The following is a 19,919-nucleotide window of genomic DNA, read 5'->3' as shown; positions in this document are numbered from 1 at the left end:
GGCCTTATTGTGTTTGATACATGATCAGAAACAGGACGCCTCTGCATTGAGTGATTTATAATGAACAGCCCCTGCCTTCCTGGGGGCTGGCTTTGGCTTCGTTTCCTCAGGTGGGGAGGCTGGGACACAGCGTCCTGAATCTGATAAGTCAACGGTTTCAGCCGACTGATGACTTTCTTCTTTGGGTGTTGGGGGTTTTTGTTTGTTTATTGTGTTTAAGTTCAAAACAAAAACTATCCATCTGTGTGACTGTGTGTAAAGTTCACTTTCTATTAGTCAAGTCAAGAAGGAAAAAGAGTATCAAATGCCCTTGAGGTCTTTGAAAGTGCACCTCATTCCCCTTTACACTTCATTATCCTGAGGTAAGAATCTATTGGGTCTCTATTAGTGGGTAATATTATTCAGAAATAGTGAATATTGTTATCCTTTTTATTTTCCTCTGAGCGACAATGGCCTCGATTTCTATCTTTTTATGGCTTTTCTATGCAATAGACTCATAGTGCTCTTCAAATCTAAATGACCAACACAGTTAGCAGCATTGGTATGACTAACATTTCCACCAGTTTGTAGTTTTAAAGGTAGAATCATCAGTGAGTATCCAGTATCAAGCACAGGGAGTCCTGTCCTTAGAGCCATTTTCTTTCTCTCTCGCTGTCTCTCTCTCTCTCTCTCTCTCTCTCTCTCTCTCTCTCTCTCTCTCTCTCTCCCCCTCTCTCCCTCTTTCTTTCTTTCTTTTTCTAGTAGAGATGAAGTTATCCTTTTTTAGTAGGAATGAAATTTTATGGAATCATTCATTTTCTAGCATAGGGTCTCTTCTTCTTTCACATTTACCTGATAAATAAGGGGGATTTTTAAAAAAATTATCCGACACCAGTATTTTAAGAAGGTTCCAGAACTCTGAGGAACAACATGGAGAGAACTGTGTTCTCACACTGCTCACATACTCTGTGCATCCTTTTTGGATTATGGGGAATGATGGACCCTCTGAATATCTTTTTCTGATCTTTTGCTAGGGCATTTATTACTTTCCATTCTTTGGCAAAGACTCCTTTCCTTGGAGGCAGGAAGAGCTCTGCAGCCCTGGACAACAGTCCGAGTGGTAACTGTATAGCAGGGAACACTTTATTTTCTCAATGCAGAAGGGACACATTGGGAGCAGCCAGCTAGGGGAAGGGTTGTACTGTATGCTGGGAGAGAGTGGCAGGCAGGTTGGGCATCTGCCATCCTGGCTCCCAGACAGCATTTTCCCAGCACCCCACATCCCCCTGAAGCAATCTTTCCTATTGTTAGAAGGTGCTTTTCATCACAACCACACAATTTAGATGTTCTGTGTTCCCATTGTTGATAATCACATCTGGGAGACTGAGAGAATCCAGCAGGCCGGGAGTGAGCTTCCTTGTGTGTCAACAGCAAGGTGAGGGGTAGGATCGAATCCCACTGGCAGCCGACTCACTGAGGGAGGGAGCCCAGAGCCAGCCTGCCTGGTGGAGCTGCTGGAAGGTGCCCGGGGAGGAATAGAGCCAGGCTTGGCATGAGGCGGGGGGGGTGGAAGGGGCAAGGAGAAGAAGGGGGTGTCTAGGGTAAACCTGGGAGAAAACCAGGTGTCTGTCATTCCAGTGGGACTGGGATTGAGTAGAGGGTGGGGTGACTTCCCATGGGGAAGCTGTGCAGAGCACACAGGTGAACTGCATGGCACGAATGGACCTTGGGGCAGTTCTGTGCTCCTGAACACTGGGTTCTGGGGTGGATAAAGGAGGATGAATTTGGCTGGCCAAGGCTGATCACCAGGCACAGATGAAAACTCCACCAAGTTGTGAGAACTCCAGAAGTTTCAGGAGAGCCCTCAGCCCAAGCTCTCCAGCTGTCCCCCTACCTTCCTTCTGTGCACCCTGAGCCCAGATCCCAGAGCTCTGGCTGCAGAGAAGGAGAAACCCTGACTTTTGGAGGGCTTTGGCCTGTGAGAGATTCTCCTCTCTTTGTTCTCAAGGACTGCTTTCACAGTGACCTTGCAGGAGATGGGGTGGAGCCACAGAATGGACTTTAGGGAGATTGTGTCGGCTTTCTCTGGCTGCGAATCCCTGCCAATCTTGCTATTAGACGAGGATGAAGACTTTGGAAATGTGATTTGAAATAATGATCTGAAACTGCTGTTTCATTTTCTGTTCTTGAGCTGTCTCATTCAGCTAAAAGCTGGAAGAAACAGGGCAAAGAAGTATAGGGGGGAGGGGGGAGTGCTAAAGAATTAAAGGGACAGCAGAGAGGCAATGGGAGTAAACAGGTTGACAGAGGCAAGTCCTGTATGTGTGACCAGCATCGGGGCAGTTCTTCAAACTGCAAGGCAATGAAAATAGTCCATATCCTGAAAAATGGCCTGTTCAAGGCAGACTGGGAGATTCTGTCATTGTCTTAACCTTTGGAAGGTCCTTAGCCACCCTGCACTGGTAAGCCGGCTTACAGGTGCTGGGCCACTTATTCTACAGTCAGAGCAAAGGAAACAGCTCTGCCTCAGGGCCAGAGGTCCGGGCCACACTAAATGTGGAAGATAGCGATGATTGGAACGTGCATCACCTAAAGATCTTTTTTTTTCTTTTTCAAAATGAAAATTGCCTTATTGTATCCTCATTGGCTAAAAGTAAAGCTGTCCATACAGCAGGCCACATTGAGGTAACCATTGTTCTCTACCTTGTAACTTTTATTTCCCATATACACATATCATCATGTACCTAACCAATACATTTTGAAAGGGAATTTTGGAAATTAAAACTTTACTACACATAGTATGACCTGAGAAATGGCCCCAGGGCAAAGTTTACTAAAAATATTGGACATAGAGACTGGAAGGAGTGAAATAAAGGCCAAATTTTGGATTCATGGATTGTGCTGAGAGCAGGATAGACTGTTAAAAGATTTTAATCAGGAGAGGAAATGTAGTCAGACTTACCTTCTAGAAAGACCCACTATTTCACAAGTTGTTGAGAGAGTAGCTTTGAAGTGTCTAAGACCTTGTAGACTATGAGATGAGGCAGGGACAGTAGTCCAGGAAATAGGTACCAGGGCATGGCCTTAGATGGTGAGAGGGGACCTAGAAATGACAGAGAGGTAGAATTGACAGGATTTGATTTCACGTCACTCCATGTCTTATAGCTCAAATCCTCCATCTCTTTGTGGCCCAGTCCAGTTGACTTTTCACAGTTGGGATATTTTACATTTATCCAGCAAAGATAATAGTCAAACAAAATAAAGCTACTGGCACCTGGCTGTACCCTCAGCCAGAAAAAATGGAGAAATTGGGCAACAAGCACAAATCTGTGCTTCCTTGTGAAAGCTGGATGATCTTTTCAGTGTCAATCCTGGCATGGCTTATTAAGTTCATGGAGGGAAATGATGGCCCTGGGCATCCCTGGGTTTATATCTACAGTTTCAAGAGTCAGGCTTTCTCTCCCTGCATCCCTGGAATCTTGGAAAAGGTCTCTGAGGTACCAGATTCCTGGGCCTGCTTGATGATGATTTTCTGTGTCTGTTAATGTGAATTAATCTGATGGCCAGTGAAAGTTCATGGGATGCAGACTTAGAAATCATAATGGAAGCACAAGAATGATTTTCTTTTGATCGGTCAGATTTTCATGATAGGATCACAGTCTCTCCTTCCTTCAAGGCATAGGATAGAGACTGGAATCTGAAGTGTTCTATGCATTCCAACCATTGGTCACTTCATGTTTGTCCAGACCCTTGGGCTTGGCCATAAGGCTATGATGCCGCTTCTTCTGCCACAGGAGCATGCAATCCTTCTCCTGGAAACCCCTTCCTCCTTCTGAGGAGACCTACTCAAGCTGTCCAGGGACCCATCTCAGAGAATGGAGAAGGTCCACTCAGGCTTAATCTTGCATCTTTTGCACACAGCTTTTAGAAGATTGCTTGGTTGTAGAATTTAATTTGGAAAGCAAATTCCAGATACTGGGGATCTGTGATGATGCTGATGTCATAAAAGTAATCAGATTTCAGTGCCGAACATGAACTCTTTCAGCAGCACTGATTAAATGTTCTACACACAGCAAGAACTTCCTTAAGTACCATTAATATCACTGTGACAATCATTTAGAGATTAATAATCACCATATTTAGGTCATTTTTCCAAAGCACTGAGAGACTCAGAGATGGCAATAGAGATAATATTTTGAAAGGACAGTGCATGGTCATTGAGCACACACTGTTTGCTTGGATGCTGAGGATTTGGGAGGGTGTAAGTGACCCAACTTGGTGTTTTAACTATCCCCAGAGAAGACAGCAGTGCAGACCTCCCTAGGACCACTGGCTACCGGTTCTTCATCTGTTTCTTACTCTTTAATGTTGGGGCACACCTTAGAAGGCTTACGGGTTAGGGGAGGGGAGTGTTCTGCTCTGCTTTGGCTGAGCATGGAGAAACTAGTTGAGAACACCAATGTGGTATTGATGCAGCCCAAGCAGGTTCACCTGGCTCCTTCCTGGGCAGGCTTGCTTCCCCTGATAGGACTCACTAGGTGAGTCCCTTAGATCTGTTTGTCTTGTTGCCACCCTGCCTATCTCTGGTTGACAGGGGTGTCCTTCCACAAAAGGACTTCAGAAGCCAGTGAAGAGGCCTCTTGGTCTGGCCAATTGTTCTCAGAAGCAGAAAGGCAAGAGTTACATTATCTCTCAGCTCTAGGGGAGATGGAGATGGAAGGCATTAAGCACTATATTTGTTAGTTGGTGACCCCATTCATAGCTACAGACACTGCTTAGGTGTGTGTATGTGGCGGGGTGGGGGAGTAGCATGACCCATGGTGGCTGGAATAAGGGTTGAAGGGTTGAAGGTCAGGATTTGCTTGCCTTTGGAAGTGCCAGCCTTCTACCAGAGCTAATTGCAGGGCCAGGTGACAATGTGGGTGTCACAGGAGATATCTCATGTGGGTGTCTCATGTGGAGATAGCCCCATACCTCCTTTGGAAACCCCATCAACCGTTATGTTCTCAGGGAGCATCCTGAATACAGCAGCACTTCTATTTCAGGGAGATGGGTTTTGATTGCAAGTAACAGAATCCAAGAGGGAGCTGACTGACTCCAGGCAAGTCTGCACCCAAGGGTTCAGATTTGTGTCCTTGGGATTCTGACTCTTTCTCCATCTGTTTGGGATTTTATTCTCAGGTAGACTTTCTCCAGGGAAGAGGGTCTACTAGAGCTTCAGGCTTATATTCTTTACCTCCAAATCTGAAATGGAGAAAGACTCTCTCCCTCTCAGTTCCTGATAAATGTCTCTGATAGGACCTGTATAGACAGATGGGAAGACACTCTGGCTGAGTGAGAGCACCAGCATAGCTATGATACACAGACTGTGAAGACAGCTTCAAAAGTCCACAAGGAGGGGAGGTAGGAGAGTCTGGGACTTCACAGGGTGTTGATAACAGAAGGGCAGAGTTGGGCATCACTTGTCAGTCCATGTCAATGGAAAGCCTTGAGACAGGAATTGGCCTGCTGAGAGCAGCACTCAAGGAGCTGTCCCCTGTTGGGGTGAGATTAGTGGAAGGGTACAGAGGAAGAGACCAGTTCACTCAGGACATATTCATGGTCAGTCTACTGGGCTCCAGAAACCCACTGTCCCTGGGATCCAGACAGACAAGTCTCCTTTTCTCATGGAGCTTAAAATTTAGTGAGTTCCAGTTGATCCATTCAAGGAACACCGGTGGATGCAAAAACTGTTAGTCATCAGGTGGTTGGGAGTTAGGCTGTTCATATGGTCTCAGTCTTACCCCAAGGTGGTGTATTGAGCAGGTGTATTGAGCACAAAGGGAAGTGGTAACCTTCAGGGGAGCCATCTACCCTCCCCACCTCATCCTGAGTGGACCTAGGTCATCATCAAATTGGGATTTCCTGATGTGAGGCCATTCCAGCAGAAATTCTTAACAGAAATATTTAAATACCATCTAATCTTGGAGAAACAGGTAAATCTGGAATGTAGAGCATTTTGTAAGACAACCTGGTTTACACAAAATTAAATGTCACTAAAAAACAATTTTCAAAGGACAGGGGAGTGCTACTTGTAGATTAAAAGAGTCTAAAGAAGGGATTGGCAAAGTATCACTCATGGGTTCGTCCAGCCTAATGCCTGTTCTTGTAATTAAGGTTTTATTGGAACACAGACACACCCATTATGTTACATATTGTTTACAGCTACTTTTGAATTACAGCTGCAGAATTGAGTAGTTTCAACCTAGATTCTGAGGCCTGCAATGCTTAAAATATTAACTATCTGTCCCTATACAGAAAAGTTTCCTGACCCCTGGATTAAAGCCATACAATACGAATCTGCAGAGTATGACCCTCAATGAGTTCCTGGATTAGGGTGGGGGAGATGAGAACATCAATAAACAATTCCAGGACCACTGTGGAGACATTTAAATAGGGACAGCATGTGAGATTATGTCACCGAATTGATGTTAATTCTTTGAAGTGTGACAATGGTATTGTGATTACATTGCACAATGTCTTGGTTCTTATGGGGTGAGTGCTCAGACATTTAAAGGTCATGTTGTGTTTTGATGTCTACAACTTGTGTGTAAATGGTATAGTCTCTCTCTATATATATAATGAAAGAAGAAAAGGAAAAGAGAAAAAGAACATGTGGAGATAAAACAGATGTGCCAAATGTTAATAATAGATCAGTTTACGTGAAAGGCATATGGGTATTTATTACACACTTGGCATTTCCCTGAGTTTTTGAAGAGTTTTCAAAACGAAAGTTAATTTTTAAAATGCGAAATTCAAGGGGGTTCATTCAGAGACCCTTCTGAGTAGTCCAGGTGTTATCTTCCCTACAGGCCCTGTTGTGACCCTCACGCCTGCCCCTGTGTGTGCCACCTGCCAGGAATGAATTCCCTTCCAGTAGAGACAGCCTGCTCCTCACATAGGGGGCGCTGTCTCGCTGGCAGGCGGCTCCAGCTGGGTCTTCCCTCTAACCTGGGCGCTTTGCTTGTTGTCTCTTACACAGTAATTCCATCAAGCTGGTAAATCTGCTCTCCATATTTATCAGCACGTGGTTGACTGCAGCCGGCTTCATCCATTTGGTAAGTGTCCTTGAAGGCCCTTCAGCTCTGGCTGGCCCGGAATAAGCCCCTCGTGGAGTCATTTTATTACCTGGAATTTTCTTTCGCTGAAGGGAAACTTCAGCTCAGTTATAGACAGAAAAGGAGGAAGCAACCGCACAATTGACTGGGTTTCCAACCTGTTTACCCTAAACTAGTTCCAAATGGTGAGTGATGTTCACACTATTAACCTGCATTTTCAGCCCACCAATACTGCAGCGGGGACTTTCCTAGATTTTCATTCTCTCTGCAATAACCCCAGAAGGCCACAAGATGGCAGTGCTTCCACAACAAACGCCCAGAAAAGGTCTGGGGACGAGGTTGGAAGTTTGACCCACATCTCTTTATAAACAACAAATTCATATCCCTCAATTTCTCTCCACTTTCCCCTTACAAAAGGCTGCCTTTTGATTCTTTTGCTTGATTACTTGTCAAGTTATTTTGTACCTCAAAAATGTTAATTCTTTTATATTAATGGCTCTTTGAAAACCTCCTATTATTAAGTCAAGCTCTTCTCACCTTCCCAAGACAAGCCACCACCACCCCCTTTTTTAGAGAGCATGGCTATTGTTGGAAGCACATTTCAGACAAACATGAAGGAGCCTCATCAAACGGTGAAACGTTGACTAGAGGCGACCTTCTTTCCAGGAGCCTCATTTGCTCATTTGCCCAAGGAATCTGAGGATGAATCTGGTTATCCACCACTTGGGACCTGTAATTACCAGGCAAAGGAAGCTGGGATGGAAGTGGGGGCAGCTGGCAGTCACCAGATCTCAGGAGGCTCACCAGCCCTCTGTGGTGATGGGACCCTTGGCCAGTCTCACCCTTCATTACTCTAATTCTTGTTGTAACCAAGTGCCAAAACCACAGATGTGGAAGAAGGAGTTGTCAGTGACTCCTTGTTACTATTACGTGTTACATGCAATGCTTTCTGGTTTACCAGGCAACATCATGAAAATGGCATGTAAAGGAGAATTTTTGATGTATGGAGGAAGCTAGGTCTTGGGAACATTTTGCAGAGATGGAACTGGAGGCCTTGCTGGGGGAGGGGAGTGCTGCTGGGGGAGGGGAGTGCTGCTGGGGGAGGGGAGTGCTGCTTATCTCAATGCCTGGTTCTTAGTAATGCAGAGTTGGTATCTGAGTAGAAATGGCCTTATCCTGGCTCCCTCCCTCCTGGGAGTACCTAAAATACCTCTCTAGGCCACCTCACAGCCTTATTGGCCCATCAGATGTGATAGGAGGACTGGAAAGTGCCTTGTCAAGTCTAAAGCAATCCTGCTTCACCTGTTCAGTGAGTATAGCTCTCTGCTGGTCTCCCCCACAACTGCAGTGATTTGTGAGGAGATCAGAAACCCTATGGTCCACAAAGCTGAAAGTACTTACTCTCTGGCCCTTGACAGAAAGAGTTTGCAGGCCCTTGGTCAAAAGAGTTGTGCAAATGCAAATTGTTCCCATGAGTTCAGTCTTGGTGCTCCTCAGGAAGTTCCTGCAGCCTTAAGGGCAGAACCACTGTTGACATTTTACAAAGGAGGCAGGATCAGACTCCAGAGATGCTGTTTGGGGTTCCAGCAGAAGATCTGAAGGAGTGGGATCCACAGGGCATATCCTTGGCCATAGCGATGAAATGAGGCGTCCTCTGTGGAGGGTCTACTATGTCTGCAGGGAAGCGAGAGCCAGGTCCTTGGAGGCTTAGCAAGGAAAGGTCAGGAAAAGGCTCTCTGGCTCTTCCCTTGAAAAGAGCACTGTATGACAGGGCCAGAGGCAATGCCCCATTTCAGTTGGCTTCAAACCTTTAACAATGAGAAGAAAAATGGACTGAGGATGTTTTTGCCTATTTCTGTTTCTGTTTCTCTCTGCCCTCATCAGACAGGAGGGATCTTCCATTGCTTCACCTAGTCTTCTCTGCTATCTGCTCAGGGTTCTGAGCCCTCACATACATAGTTCAGCAAGGGAAGCAAACATCTTTGTTGAGGGCAGTGAGCTTCAGCCAGCAGCCTGCCAGAGCTTTGGGCTTCCTGGTTCATTGTATATACTGTGTGTGTGTGTGTGTGTGTGTGTGTGATGTTTTTATTTTTTCTCCCTTTTCCCTTTACTTCAGGTGGAGAATTCAGGGGACCCATGGGAAAATTTCCAAAACAACCAGGCTCTTACATACTGGGAATGTGTCTACTTACTCATGGTCACAATGTCCACTGTTGGTTATGGGGATGTTTATGCAAAAACCACGCTTGGGCGCCTCTTCATGGTCTTCTTCATCCTCGGGGGACTGGTAAAAACTCTTTATTATGATGTTGATTTTTATGGTCATTAATATTTTCTATTATCTACTTCCTTAAGGCTTTGTATTTTTACACTGTGTTTCTGAGTTAGAACCAAGTGACTGCCTTAGTGTTATAATCAGAATGGATTTTAGATTTAATCCAAACACCAAGATGACGTCTCTGTAAATTTTTTTGGTATGTTTTGCTTGGTCCACAGACTCAGGCACACTGCCTTGCCAGGGATAGCCATTTAGCCAGGAGCAAACCTAAATCAAATTGTCTTAAGAAAGGGATGCTGTTAATAAGTGAGTGCACCTGTCCTTAGGAATAGAATTCAACAGCTGATAGTCTGCAGGGACAGTTGCTGTCACCCGACCCTGATAGATGCTGTAGATACTCTGTAGAGAGTTTGCGGTTTCAGGAGCTCCATTTCCCCCTTTATGTTCCTTCCTGAACTTCCAACAAACACTGTGGCTGGTGCCTACCCTAAAAAGAAGGGAACTCACATCAGAGAAGGGAGAGTGCTTGGTCTTGTCATGGGTACATTATCAGTAATTAGAGCACAGTTTTGTCAATAACCTGCTCTATCTTGCAGCAACACCTGGGATGGTTTTCCTCCCATTCATAAATCAGGAAGTCTTACTGTATGATCTCCTGTTCTGAAGTAAAGCACCTCCTTATGGTAGCACTTTGATATACACTAATGATTGCTGCAGTTTGTTTTCCAAAGTGGATTTAATTTAATGATTTAAGTTTTAACTTTTGCTAAATATGAGGTGAGTGATTCAAATCTTGTTTCACATGCAGCTTTCATGTATGTACACTGCACACACATGTATATAAGTGATGCATACACACATCTCTGTATGCATAGAGCATACACATTTTAAAAAATGTATGCCAATGTGTGTGTGTGTGTCTGTACATCAGCATGGCATTTCTGCAGTCTCTCTAAGGTCCCATAGATAAGGACACCCTTTATCCAGCCACAGGGGTATGTTTGTTGGACAAAACATGGCAGATTTGTGTTTCTCCTTGCTATCCTTTCCTCTCATGTGATTCCCTAAATTTACCTTTTTTTGCCTTTTTTAGTGACTTTGTTTTGAATGACAGAATTTATTCTTTTTAAACCTTTTGGTGTTTCTTGTATTTAATCACTCTTCAGGGCACCGATTCTCCTTTGAATTTTAATTAAAAAAAGGAAGGGTCTTGCAAGAACGCCTGCGTGTCTGTGCGTGTGCGCATGCGCGTGGGAGTGAATTCAGTTCCAGCTTCGAACCCCCCTTTACCTACTTTTTTTTTTTTTTTCAGGAAGAGGAGCTAGCTGTCAGCTTGTCTGTTCCTGTCTCCTTTGTATTTTTCTTGACTGGGATGTCTTTTTTGCTCCCTCCCCCTTGCCCCAGTTGTGCAGGTTGGCTTGTGTTTGTTGAGTCCTGTGTGTTTTCAGGATCTTGTCCTTTTTTGTCCTTTTATTTTTTGTTATGACCCAACAACATGTGAGTAGACTTTCTCAGACCAAACCCTTTTGTGTTTTCAGATCTCAGTACCCCCCCTTCTGAAGAGGTCACCCCCTTTCTCGGGCCTGTCTTTTTAGTCTCTCTTCTGTCTCCCCTCTTCTCCTCAGGCCATGTTTGCCAGCTACGTCCCTGAAATCATAGAGTTAATAGGAAACCGCAAGAAATACGGGGGCTCCTATAGCGCGGTTAGTGGAAGAAAGTAAGTACGCCAAGAGGTTTTGCTGCTCCGCGGCGGTAGAATCCTCTCTGCATGCCATTTTTTGTTTTGGCTCTTGTTCTTTGTTTCATGCATGTAGGCAATGTTTGCCCGCTACGTGCCCGAAATTGCTGCTCTCATCCTGAATCGGAATAAATTCGGCGGGACTTTTAACAAACATGGAGGCAGAAAGTAAGTCAGTGACATCAGAGAAGATGTGGTTGAGTGACTTTCCAGAGTCCCTGGGGCGGTGACCTTGAATCCTGCCCCTCCCCATCAGACCTGGTGCTTCTGTGAGGGAAAGCCAGCAAGGTGCAGGGGTGTGACATCACAGGTTACCCCAGACAGGTGTCTTCTTGCTCCTGTCGACTCTCAAGGCCTTGTTTCTGTTCCGAGATGCCAAGAGGCATAGTGGATTTATCACAAAAGGGGACCATATATACCAGGGTCTTATTTTCTGTTCTCAGTCCAAGCTCATGTATTTGTCACAAGAACTGGCTATGTAATTCAATTCTGGTTCCTGCCCCTTTGGCAATGCCATCTTATTATTTTTTGTTAATGCAGCGATAATGTGGGATGAAACTCTGGCAGGGACGCAAGATACAGGTTATCTTGCCTACTGCAAAGGCCCTATGGCCACCAGGAAACCAGTTCTCCTCTGCAGGCAGGAAGACCCCATCTCATCCTCAAAGATCTTACTACTCAGTTGAGACTCCTTGTGGGTATGACATTATGGTGTCAGGGCATTACTGGATACTCCTGATGACTCTTAGGAACTATTTCAGATTGTGCTTGGGTCACTTACCAATATCCATGTCAATGTACAGGTCCAATGTCCACCAGAAGTTTTACTCTACTAAGTGACAGTACTTCATTTTCTTGGTTTTCTACCAGAGCATCTTCTTAGAGAAGACTGTTGAGGGGAGATTCAACTCACAGCAGCCATTCTTCCTTTATTTATTTTTTTTAAAGATTTTTGGGTGGCACTTAGTTTTGTTTTTAATTTATATACGTGACCTACATGGAGTAAAATGTGCATATCTTTAATGTGCTGCTTGAGGAATTTGGGCCTCAGTACACACCAGTACACACCACTGCTCCAAAATCTAGATCAAGATACCAAAAATTATCAGGGCTCATGGCCATTTCCATTCAGGGAGGTTCTTAGCATGGAACTGTTTTGTGTGTGTATTTTTGTTTTTCTTCTCTATTTTTCAATTATTAGCTTATTTTGATCTTTTAAGAAAAATAAAGTCTGGCCAGAAGCATCGATTTTTTCCCTCCACGGTTGTGTCCTCCCATCTTGACAGTCAGCCACGCAGGATGGAGCAGACCCCTCTCTCTGGTCGGTGATTCCAACACATCCTGAGCTCAGGTGTCCAGTACTCCGTTCAGAAAATGAGGAGGTGGACAAAAAAGGGGCTCATTTTCTTGAAGTACCCACAGGACACCAGTTTCCTTTCAAAGGCACAAAGGACAGTGGGTGAAAGGAGGCCAGTTGGCGACTTCTCCATGGAGGCAGACATCCCGCCATCTTCCTTCTAATGGGTCCCTCCTCCCCCTATTATCTTAACAGCCCTGGATGAGGTTAGAACCAAGCTGTTCTGATTTCTGGGCCATCAGTTGGATCCAAAAGGCCAAATAAGTCCAGAGATTCCCCTTGGCCAATTATCCCATGCCAAGAGGAAAGCAGCCTCTCCATTCTGTTTGCCTTTAAGACGTGGACCCCGTGGCAATAAAGCAGAAGGCACTGTGAGGACCTGGGGCCCTTTTTATGGCCTCCCCCTCCCACTGTCTCTTCCAGCATTTCCTTATCACTGTCCCTGAAGACACCAATAAAATCAATTGCTCTGAAGCTTAGGTGTAGAAAATATTTCTTGACTCTGACTACAGGTGGAAGTTTTATTTTTTTTTATTTTTCCAAAAAAAACAGTGTACCTGGTCCAAGGCGGGTGGGCTGGTGGTAGCTTTTGTTGCTGGGTGGCCCAGATGAGGCCCTGAGACCTGTGCTTGCTCACCAGCCTGTGGTCTGATCTGGTCAGCTTTTTTGCCTTGACGTTTCCCCCCAGACCCCCACTTGCTGATGACCTTAGGTCACAGACTTCCTGCAGTTTGGTTCTGGCTCTGTAATCTTTTATCATCTTTTATCACCCCTTTTAGCTTGGTTCCTCTCCTCTCCTCTCCTCTCCTCTCCTCTCCTCTCCTCTCCTCTCCTCCCCCCTCTCTCCCAACCCCCCCCCCCTCGCCCTTCTCCTATTATGAAAATACACTTTGCTTTTAATGTCCTCTTTGGGTCTCCAGTGTCTCCCAGCCCTGTGGACTGAGAGTCCACCTTGTCATCGACACCGGGGCTGTTCACTTTACTTTGCACATTGTTTCCTGGTTCAAAAGCTAATTACTAAGTAGTTTAAAGAAGCCCTTTGGTCACTTAGATCTTTCATCAGAAAGTATAAGCTTGGGAAAGGAACGGTAATAAAGGGCCATTAGCACCCTTTGTTTGATGTTGTTTTTCCAGTCAGTAGAACAAGATTGATGAAATGTTATGTTTGGCCAAAATTTGAGTTTTCATTTGGAATTCAGTGTTGAGAGAATGGGCTGTCAGAATCAATAAGTTTTCTTTCGCTTGGGATATGGGCATGTGGTAGTAATTAGCAATGTAAGGTCTTTAGTTGAGCAACCAAGCATGGATTCTGGCAGCAAACATAATGAGAAACTACAGTTGTTCTATTTCTAACGTCAAAAAGTTTCCAGATAAAATTGAATGCATTTGCAAAAGGAAAGCAGCTAAACTTTGTTGAAAGATAGAGTTCAGGCTCTTAAAATAGCATGCGGCTCGCTGAGGTTTTACGAATGCAAAAATATATATGCTCTATCCATGGACACACTTGCTTGTACCCTGCTTGCTAGGACTGAATCAAATGAATGCCCAGAGAGTCATTCAAACATATATGTAGTTAAGGGATGTATTTAACTGTGCATATTTCCTTCAGAAGTTACCTCTCTAACAATACATTAACTTGTCAGAGAACTCTAGGTAACTGGTGATCCAAAACTACAGAGATGCAAAACTTTGTAATTCCAAGATTATTTAAAGTAAGAAATAAAAAAAAATCCCCCAAAAACTACAGGCAGAGAAGCATGGGGCTTTGTTTATATAACACCCACTTTCAGGATTTTGGAGTGTAAGAAGATTTCATTGGTACTTCCTTTCCAACTTAATCAGTGTGTTTGACAAAGCGTGACTTTTCACGCAACAACCCTAAAGCATCCTTGCCATCCGTGTGGGATCAAGGGCCTCCGACATTTTCATCACCTCCCACAGGACCTCTGTGTCTAGCTGTAGATGTGGTTGCACATGCACATGTGTGTCAAATGGCATCTAATTTATCTTATGATGATACATAGTGCTCCTAAGAATGGGGAATTGAGTGACAACCTCAAAGCATTCGATGAGTATCTAAAGTAAGTGGTTTCTCCAAATTTGGGGTACTGGGGACAATAAGCCTCTTTGACTGAGACACTAAGTCTTATTAAGAAGAGTAGCCCTCCCAAGGCTACTGCCTTCTCCTCTTTCCCTTCCAGAGGTCAAAGCTGCTCAGGGATGGGTGAGGGGCAGCAAGGTGCCCATGGCCTTGGGTCCCCAGCTTACTCTCTTTCCTCCCCCAGCCCCTTGCAGTTTCCCCCAGAGGTTTCCTCCCTGAGTGTGATTCATTCCACTCCTGGTTAGTTTATGAGTACTGACAAGGTCATGGACTGAGGTCACATGGCCAAGGGCCATGGAAAATAATTGGCCACAGAGAGGAATCCACGTGCTATAACCTGCTGGGTGGAGATGGTCCAGCTGGGGAGCCCTCAGGGCCTGCGTTTACCAATTTGGGGCTTCGGTGCCACAAAATTGGGGCAGTTCTAGGCCAGGTGTTTGGGACATAGAGAATGGGATGGGTTTGAATGGCTCTACTGATGTTTGTATTCAAACTCTGAGAGGACACACAGAGAGGAATGAGTCATAAAGACAAGGAGCACACAAAGGGGGGCAGGAAAGAGAGTAATTAATGTGGGGAAGGGTCTCCAGGATGAGGTTGCCACATCCCCATCCTGGTTTGAGGAATAGTTTTCACCCGCAAACCCTAATTCAGGAAAACCCTCCCTGATACTCAGGCTGTCGGTAGGTATATTCAAATCCAGTGCCATTTTATGTAAGATTTCAGATGCAGAGGTGACCATACTTCCTCTCAGGCTCTGATCTCTCTGAGCTGTACACTCCAACCTATCATGAGAGGGCCTCCTGAAGATCCTCGCTGGTCTCCTTGTGGGGTCCTTATTGAACTGTGTTTTTGCTTTGGTAAGAAACGAGCTGTTCATCTCACTCAGATCTTTTCTTCCTCTCGAAAACCATGTTCATTCTTCCCCTGCCCGGCTGGCCTGGTTCAAGGTGAACTCCCACTCAGTTTTCTGCACCACACTCAAGTTTTGTGTGCTGTGGTTCTAGATCAAATTTTTAAAGGACTTGGAATCATCAAGGCTCCACTGAGCCAGGACATGGATTATCTCTTTACAAAGGCTCCTTGAGTCTACCCCTGCATGGTCACCCCTGCCTTAGAGTTAATATGAGTCATGCCTCATGTTGATCCATGCCACATGTTTATTGAGTATTGGTCCATGCTGGGCATGGGGGTTGGATGGATTTCTGTAAACCTATAAAAATGCCACAACTCTCTTTCTCTCTCTTGAGCTGTTTGGCCACCTAAGTGGTTGGGAAGTTTGACCTCACAGATTATCTCGATTAAACCTCTCCTGCTTCCTGGAGGCAACAGTATTCCTACAGTCCTGTTTCCATCTCTGCTTTCTGAGAAGACATGGCCTCCAGCGCCTGGAAATAGGATTCCACTGATTCATGTGGCGCTGACCCAGGCTGATACCATGGGCTCCCTTCCTTTCCTGTTTATGTGTGTCTCCGGCAACCATCACTCTCACTTCTCTGAGGGCTGCAAAGGGCGGACTGCTCTTGTGAGGGATGTTTCCTATAAGATGTCGTTTACGATTCCTCTATCACAGATATTGCTCTGGTTGAAATGTGACTGAAGCTTTGCATTTTACACAATCTTTGATCCCTTGTCAAGTAAAGCCATTCAGTGCTTCTGGCCCACGTGACTCCCAGGCAATGTCTTTGGATTCCTAGATTTTAAAAGCCATAAATTAGCAAATCATCAACATATCACCAGGAAGGATCATCTGGTAGCGATTCTAGTTAGAAGGAAACACAGGCCCCAATAACTGATCTTCACAGAGATATGAAGAACTGTAGACAGACAGATACAGTAAATAGGAAGACAAATAGATAATTCGAGTTGACAGGCCATCTTGGACTGATTAAGCATTCTGCTTTGATTAGCATTAAACTTTGGGGGAATGAAGGAAAAAAATGTGATTGCCCTAATACTTTGGGAAAATGACCCTACTCCTGAAACCCGGCACTGAGAGGCAAGAGAGAGGAGACATTTGTCATTGGACACTGAGTCATAATGGGAAGTGCCAGGTATCCCTTTTTAGCGGGAGGGGTCTTTGTGAGTGTGGATGTGGCATTTCTTTCTTGGCATCTGCTTCAGATTCTTCAGCCCCTTTCAAACTTGAAACTCTATCAAAAGAGACTTGGATGCATATTAAATCAATTTCCTGATAATACTGATGGAATGAAGTCCTGCCCCCCTCCGTGTTCCCGCTGTCTCTCTTGCCTTCCACATACTTATCAAAATGTTCCAGCTATTGTTCTGAAAACAAGAATAGAAGTGTAGGTGGGAGATGAACTGTGTACCTTTAAAAAAAAATAAGTCATATTCAAACCTAGACTTTTGCTCTCAAGTATTCTTTCTTCCATTAAAAAAAAAAGAACTCTGATTGTGACTTTTCTAATTATAATCCATGAAGATTCTTTCTGCTCAACCTCATATTTGATTGAGTGATTCCTTGCTAGGAAGATGTAGCCTCTCAGGAACAAATGTAACCACCTGAGACTAAGTTCTGCAATGTCATTCATTCTGTTAAAAGTCTTTCCAGAGCTGTTCAAAGCAGTTCTTCATAGATTTGGGGTCCATCCCATGGCTGCTGTCATTGAATTATGAAAATAAATCAGGAAACTTTCTAGCTGGCCAAGTCTAGTGTCTCTTTTTATTAAAATAGTATAGAGACAAATGCAGCCTGAGAGTCACGGAAATCTGTCTGTTGCCGTCAGGGTTGAGTCTCCAAGTCTGGGGTTGGTGTTGCATGACAGTACCCTACTCTCACCCCTAGAACTGTAAGGACTGTTCTGAATATGGGTACTGATTGTTAGTGAAAATAATCTCTATCACCCCCTGCCTCAATACCTTTCAACAGGAGATGTGCAGGCAGTTCAGAGATAAATGCATGCCCATCTCTGAGAGGTTTTACGGCCTTAGTCAACCGAGAGCAACCCCATAGGCATATTGCCAGCTAACATCTAGAACAGATTCAGTAAAACCCCCATTTGAACTCCTACCATGTGCCAGGTACTGTGCCTGTCTCTGTTGAAAGGATGAGCAAGAGAATGTGATGCATTATCTCTTGGAGCTTATCTGAGACCTTGACCAATCAGAACCACCCAAGGAACCAGTAACAGCTAAACAGAAGCTCAATTATGTAGGAGCACCATCACAGTGAAATGCTCTTTTGGCAGGAATTTTGTTCAATAAAATCACGAAGGTGTGAAATAATCATGAAAACAGGAAGCCCATTATAGGGAATACTCCTAAAAGCATGTGATAATTCACATGGCTGAATGTACCCACCAGAGCAGTTTAGGGAAGAGTTAACAGCAGAGTGCCTGTGTGCACTGAAAACCTATGGCTCTAATGAAGGACCCAGGAGAGGAGGGGTGCAGGGAGATTTGGGAGAGTTGAAGAGCTGCTGGGGCTACCCTGACAATTGCTTCTTTCTATACTCCACAGTTATTTTGCTAGGGCGTGCCATGCCCCAGCAGCCTCCAAGCCTGTGACTCTTATGTGTAACAAGTGCTGGAATTCTGCTCATACAGGGGAAAGTACAGATGTTCCTGAACTTTTGATGAGGTTTCATCCTGATAAACCCATTATAAAATGAAAATATTACAGGTCAAAATACATTTAATGCACTTAACCTACTGAACATCATAGCTCAGCCCAACCTACCTTAAATACGCTCAGAACACTTATATAAGGCTGCAGTTGGCCAAAATCATCCAACATGAAGCCTTTTTTAGAATGAAATATTCAACATGTCATGCAATTTTTTAATGCTATAGTGAAAGGGGACTGCAGAGTGTTTATATGGGTACACTTCTGCATTACTGTCAAGTTGAAAAATTGCAAGTGGACTCATCTTAAGTTGGGGACTCTCTGTATGTATGTTGGGTCTACTCAAAGTGAATGACAGTTTTTGCTAGCTGAGCCAATCCCTTGGAGATGGCTGGAGAACAAGGGAAGGATGGGAGGGTCAACCCCAACAGCAGTGTTCTAGAGCCACGATGAGTGACTTTTCAGGGGTGTGGGCAGAGAAGTGGGGGGCTTCCTTTGCAAATTAAAACCCGCTCCACAGATGAAGTGATAACACCTTCTTTGCTTAGACTCATTCCCCTTTATTCCACCTTCATTCCCTAAGGTTAAGGCTGACCTTTGTCTGCCTTGTCTTCTCATCTCCCAGTCCTTGCTTGTTCAGTTACAGCATCATCAAGTGGCTAATCTGCTTTGATCTGAAGGAAGGAGAGTGCCATTCACTATCCCAGTTTCTCTGAAACAGCAGAATACCAAGACAATTTCAATAGGATTGAAAGAGTCAGGTCAGGGGTAACCTGGCTCATTAAAAAAGTCCAAGGACCAAACCCAAAGTAATGGCATTAATAAAATGCAGAGGGTTGAGGGTGTGGGGAGTGACCCAAGAAAGAACCAGTGCAATTTGTGAGAGTTCAGTACTGATGGGATTGCTCACTTATGAAGGTTGTCTTGTTCCTCTTCCTGGGAGAAAGAAGGAAATGAGAAGAAACCAAAATGGTAGTGATGATACTTTCCTATTGGTCATTGTGTGAATTAAATGAGAAACAAAAGCAGAGGTAAACAAATCTACCACTTATGGTTTTTTGATGGTAGGCTATGGAAATTTATTTTTGCCAATTTCAGCACAAAACAAAATTATTTTTTCAAGGGTAGAGTACCTTACAGAATCTGAAGCAAAACTGAAGAGAAAGATCCTAGAAGGTTCAGAAAAGATTCAGAGATGCATCTCTGAGATCCAGGAAGCCAAACCTTGTGGTAGTCATGACAGGATTTTGCCATTAGGATGATTGGACTCTCACAGCTTCACTCCTTGCAAGATTTAAAAGTACCGATTGGCCTTGCATGGGCATGGAAGGCATGCATGAAATTGCAATAAGACATCCCAACTCTATTTGTAATTAAAAGTGAGGGCCCAATGACAGAGGGGAAGATGTATGCCAGACAAGTAAAACAACTAACATCCCCTACATAGAGGTTCCCAGAACTTATTAAGACTTGCACTGAGGCTCTATGTAGTTTGTAAGCTAAAAAGATGTGTGATCTTTCCTCACTAATGACCTGACAATTATGTCTATTGGACTGACTATAATTATGTGCATGATCTATTTGTTGGGGTCTGATTGTGATCTGGGATGGTGGATGTGCACACGCAGATCCTCTAGCGTGGCTTAGGTCCTGACTGTCTGCATATAATAGAATGGGTCACCTTTGTGCAGAGTGTTTTTGGGATCTCTGCTGGGTCTACCAGTAGTCTTCTCCCTGACCTTGGGCACTATTTACAGAGGTGCCTTTGTTTCACTGTTGGGGTC

General features: G+C 44.5%; 1 protein-coding gene across 9 annotated transcripts in view; it reads left to right on the top strand.

The window, feature by feature from the left end:
* KCNMA1 (potassium calcium-activated channel subfamily M alpha 1) overlaps positions 1 to 19,919 on the top strand; it is a 705,800-nt gene that overhangs the window by 476,482 nt on the left and 209,399 nt on the right. For all 9 annotated transcript variants that reach the window (XM_081267518.1, XM_081267514.1, XM_081267517.1 and 6 more), the window contains exons 7-9: positions 7,001 to 7,076; positions 9,193 to 9,363; positions 10,980 to 11,071. In XM_081267518.1, the coding sequence (XP_081123644.1) occupies positions 7,001 to 7,076; positions 9,193 to 9,363; positions 10,980 to 11,071 (339 nt within the window). The remainder of the gene's footprint in view (positions 1 to 7,000; positions 7,077 to 9,192; positions 9,364 to 10,979; positions 11,072 to 19,919) is intronic.

This window comes from Spermophilus citellus (genome assembly GCF_964194105.1).
Source record: "Spermophilus citellus genome assembly, chromosome: 15".
Taxonomy (NCBI): Eukaryota; Metazoa; Chordata; class Mammalia; order Rodentia; family Sciuridae; genus Spermophilus; species Spermophilus citellus.
The sequence above is the reverse complement of the archived record's forward strand: the minus strand, read 5'-3'. Positions and strand labels throughout refer to the sequence as shown.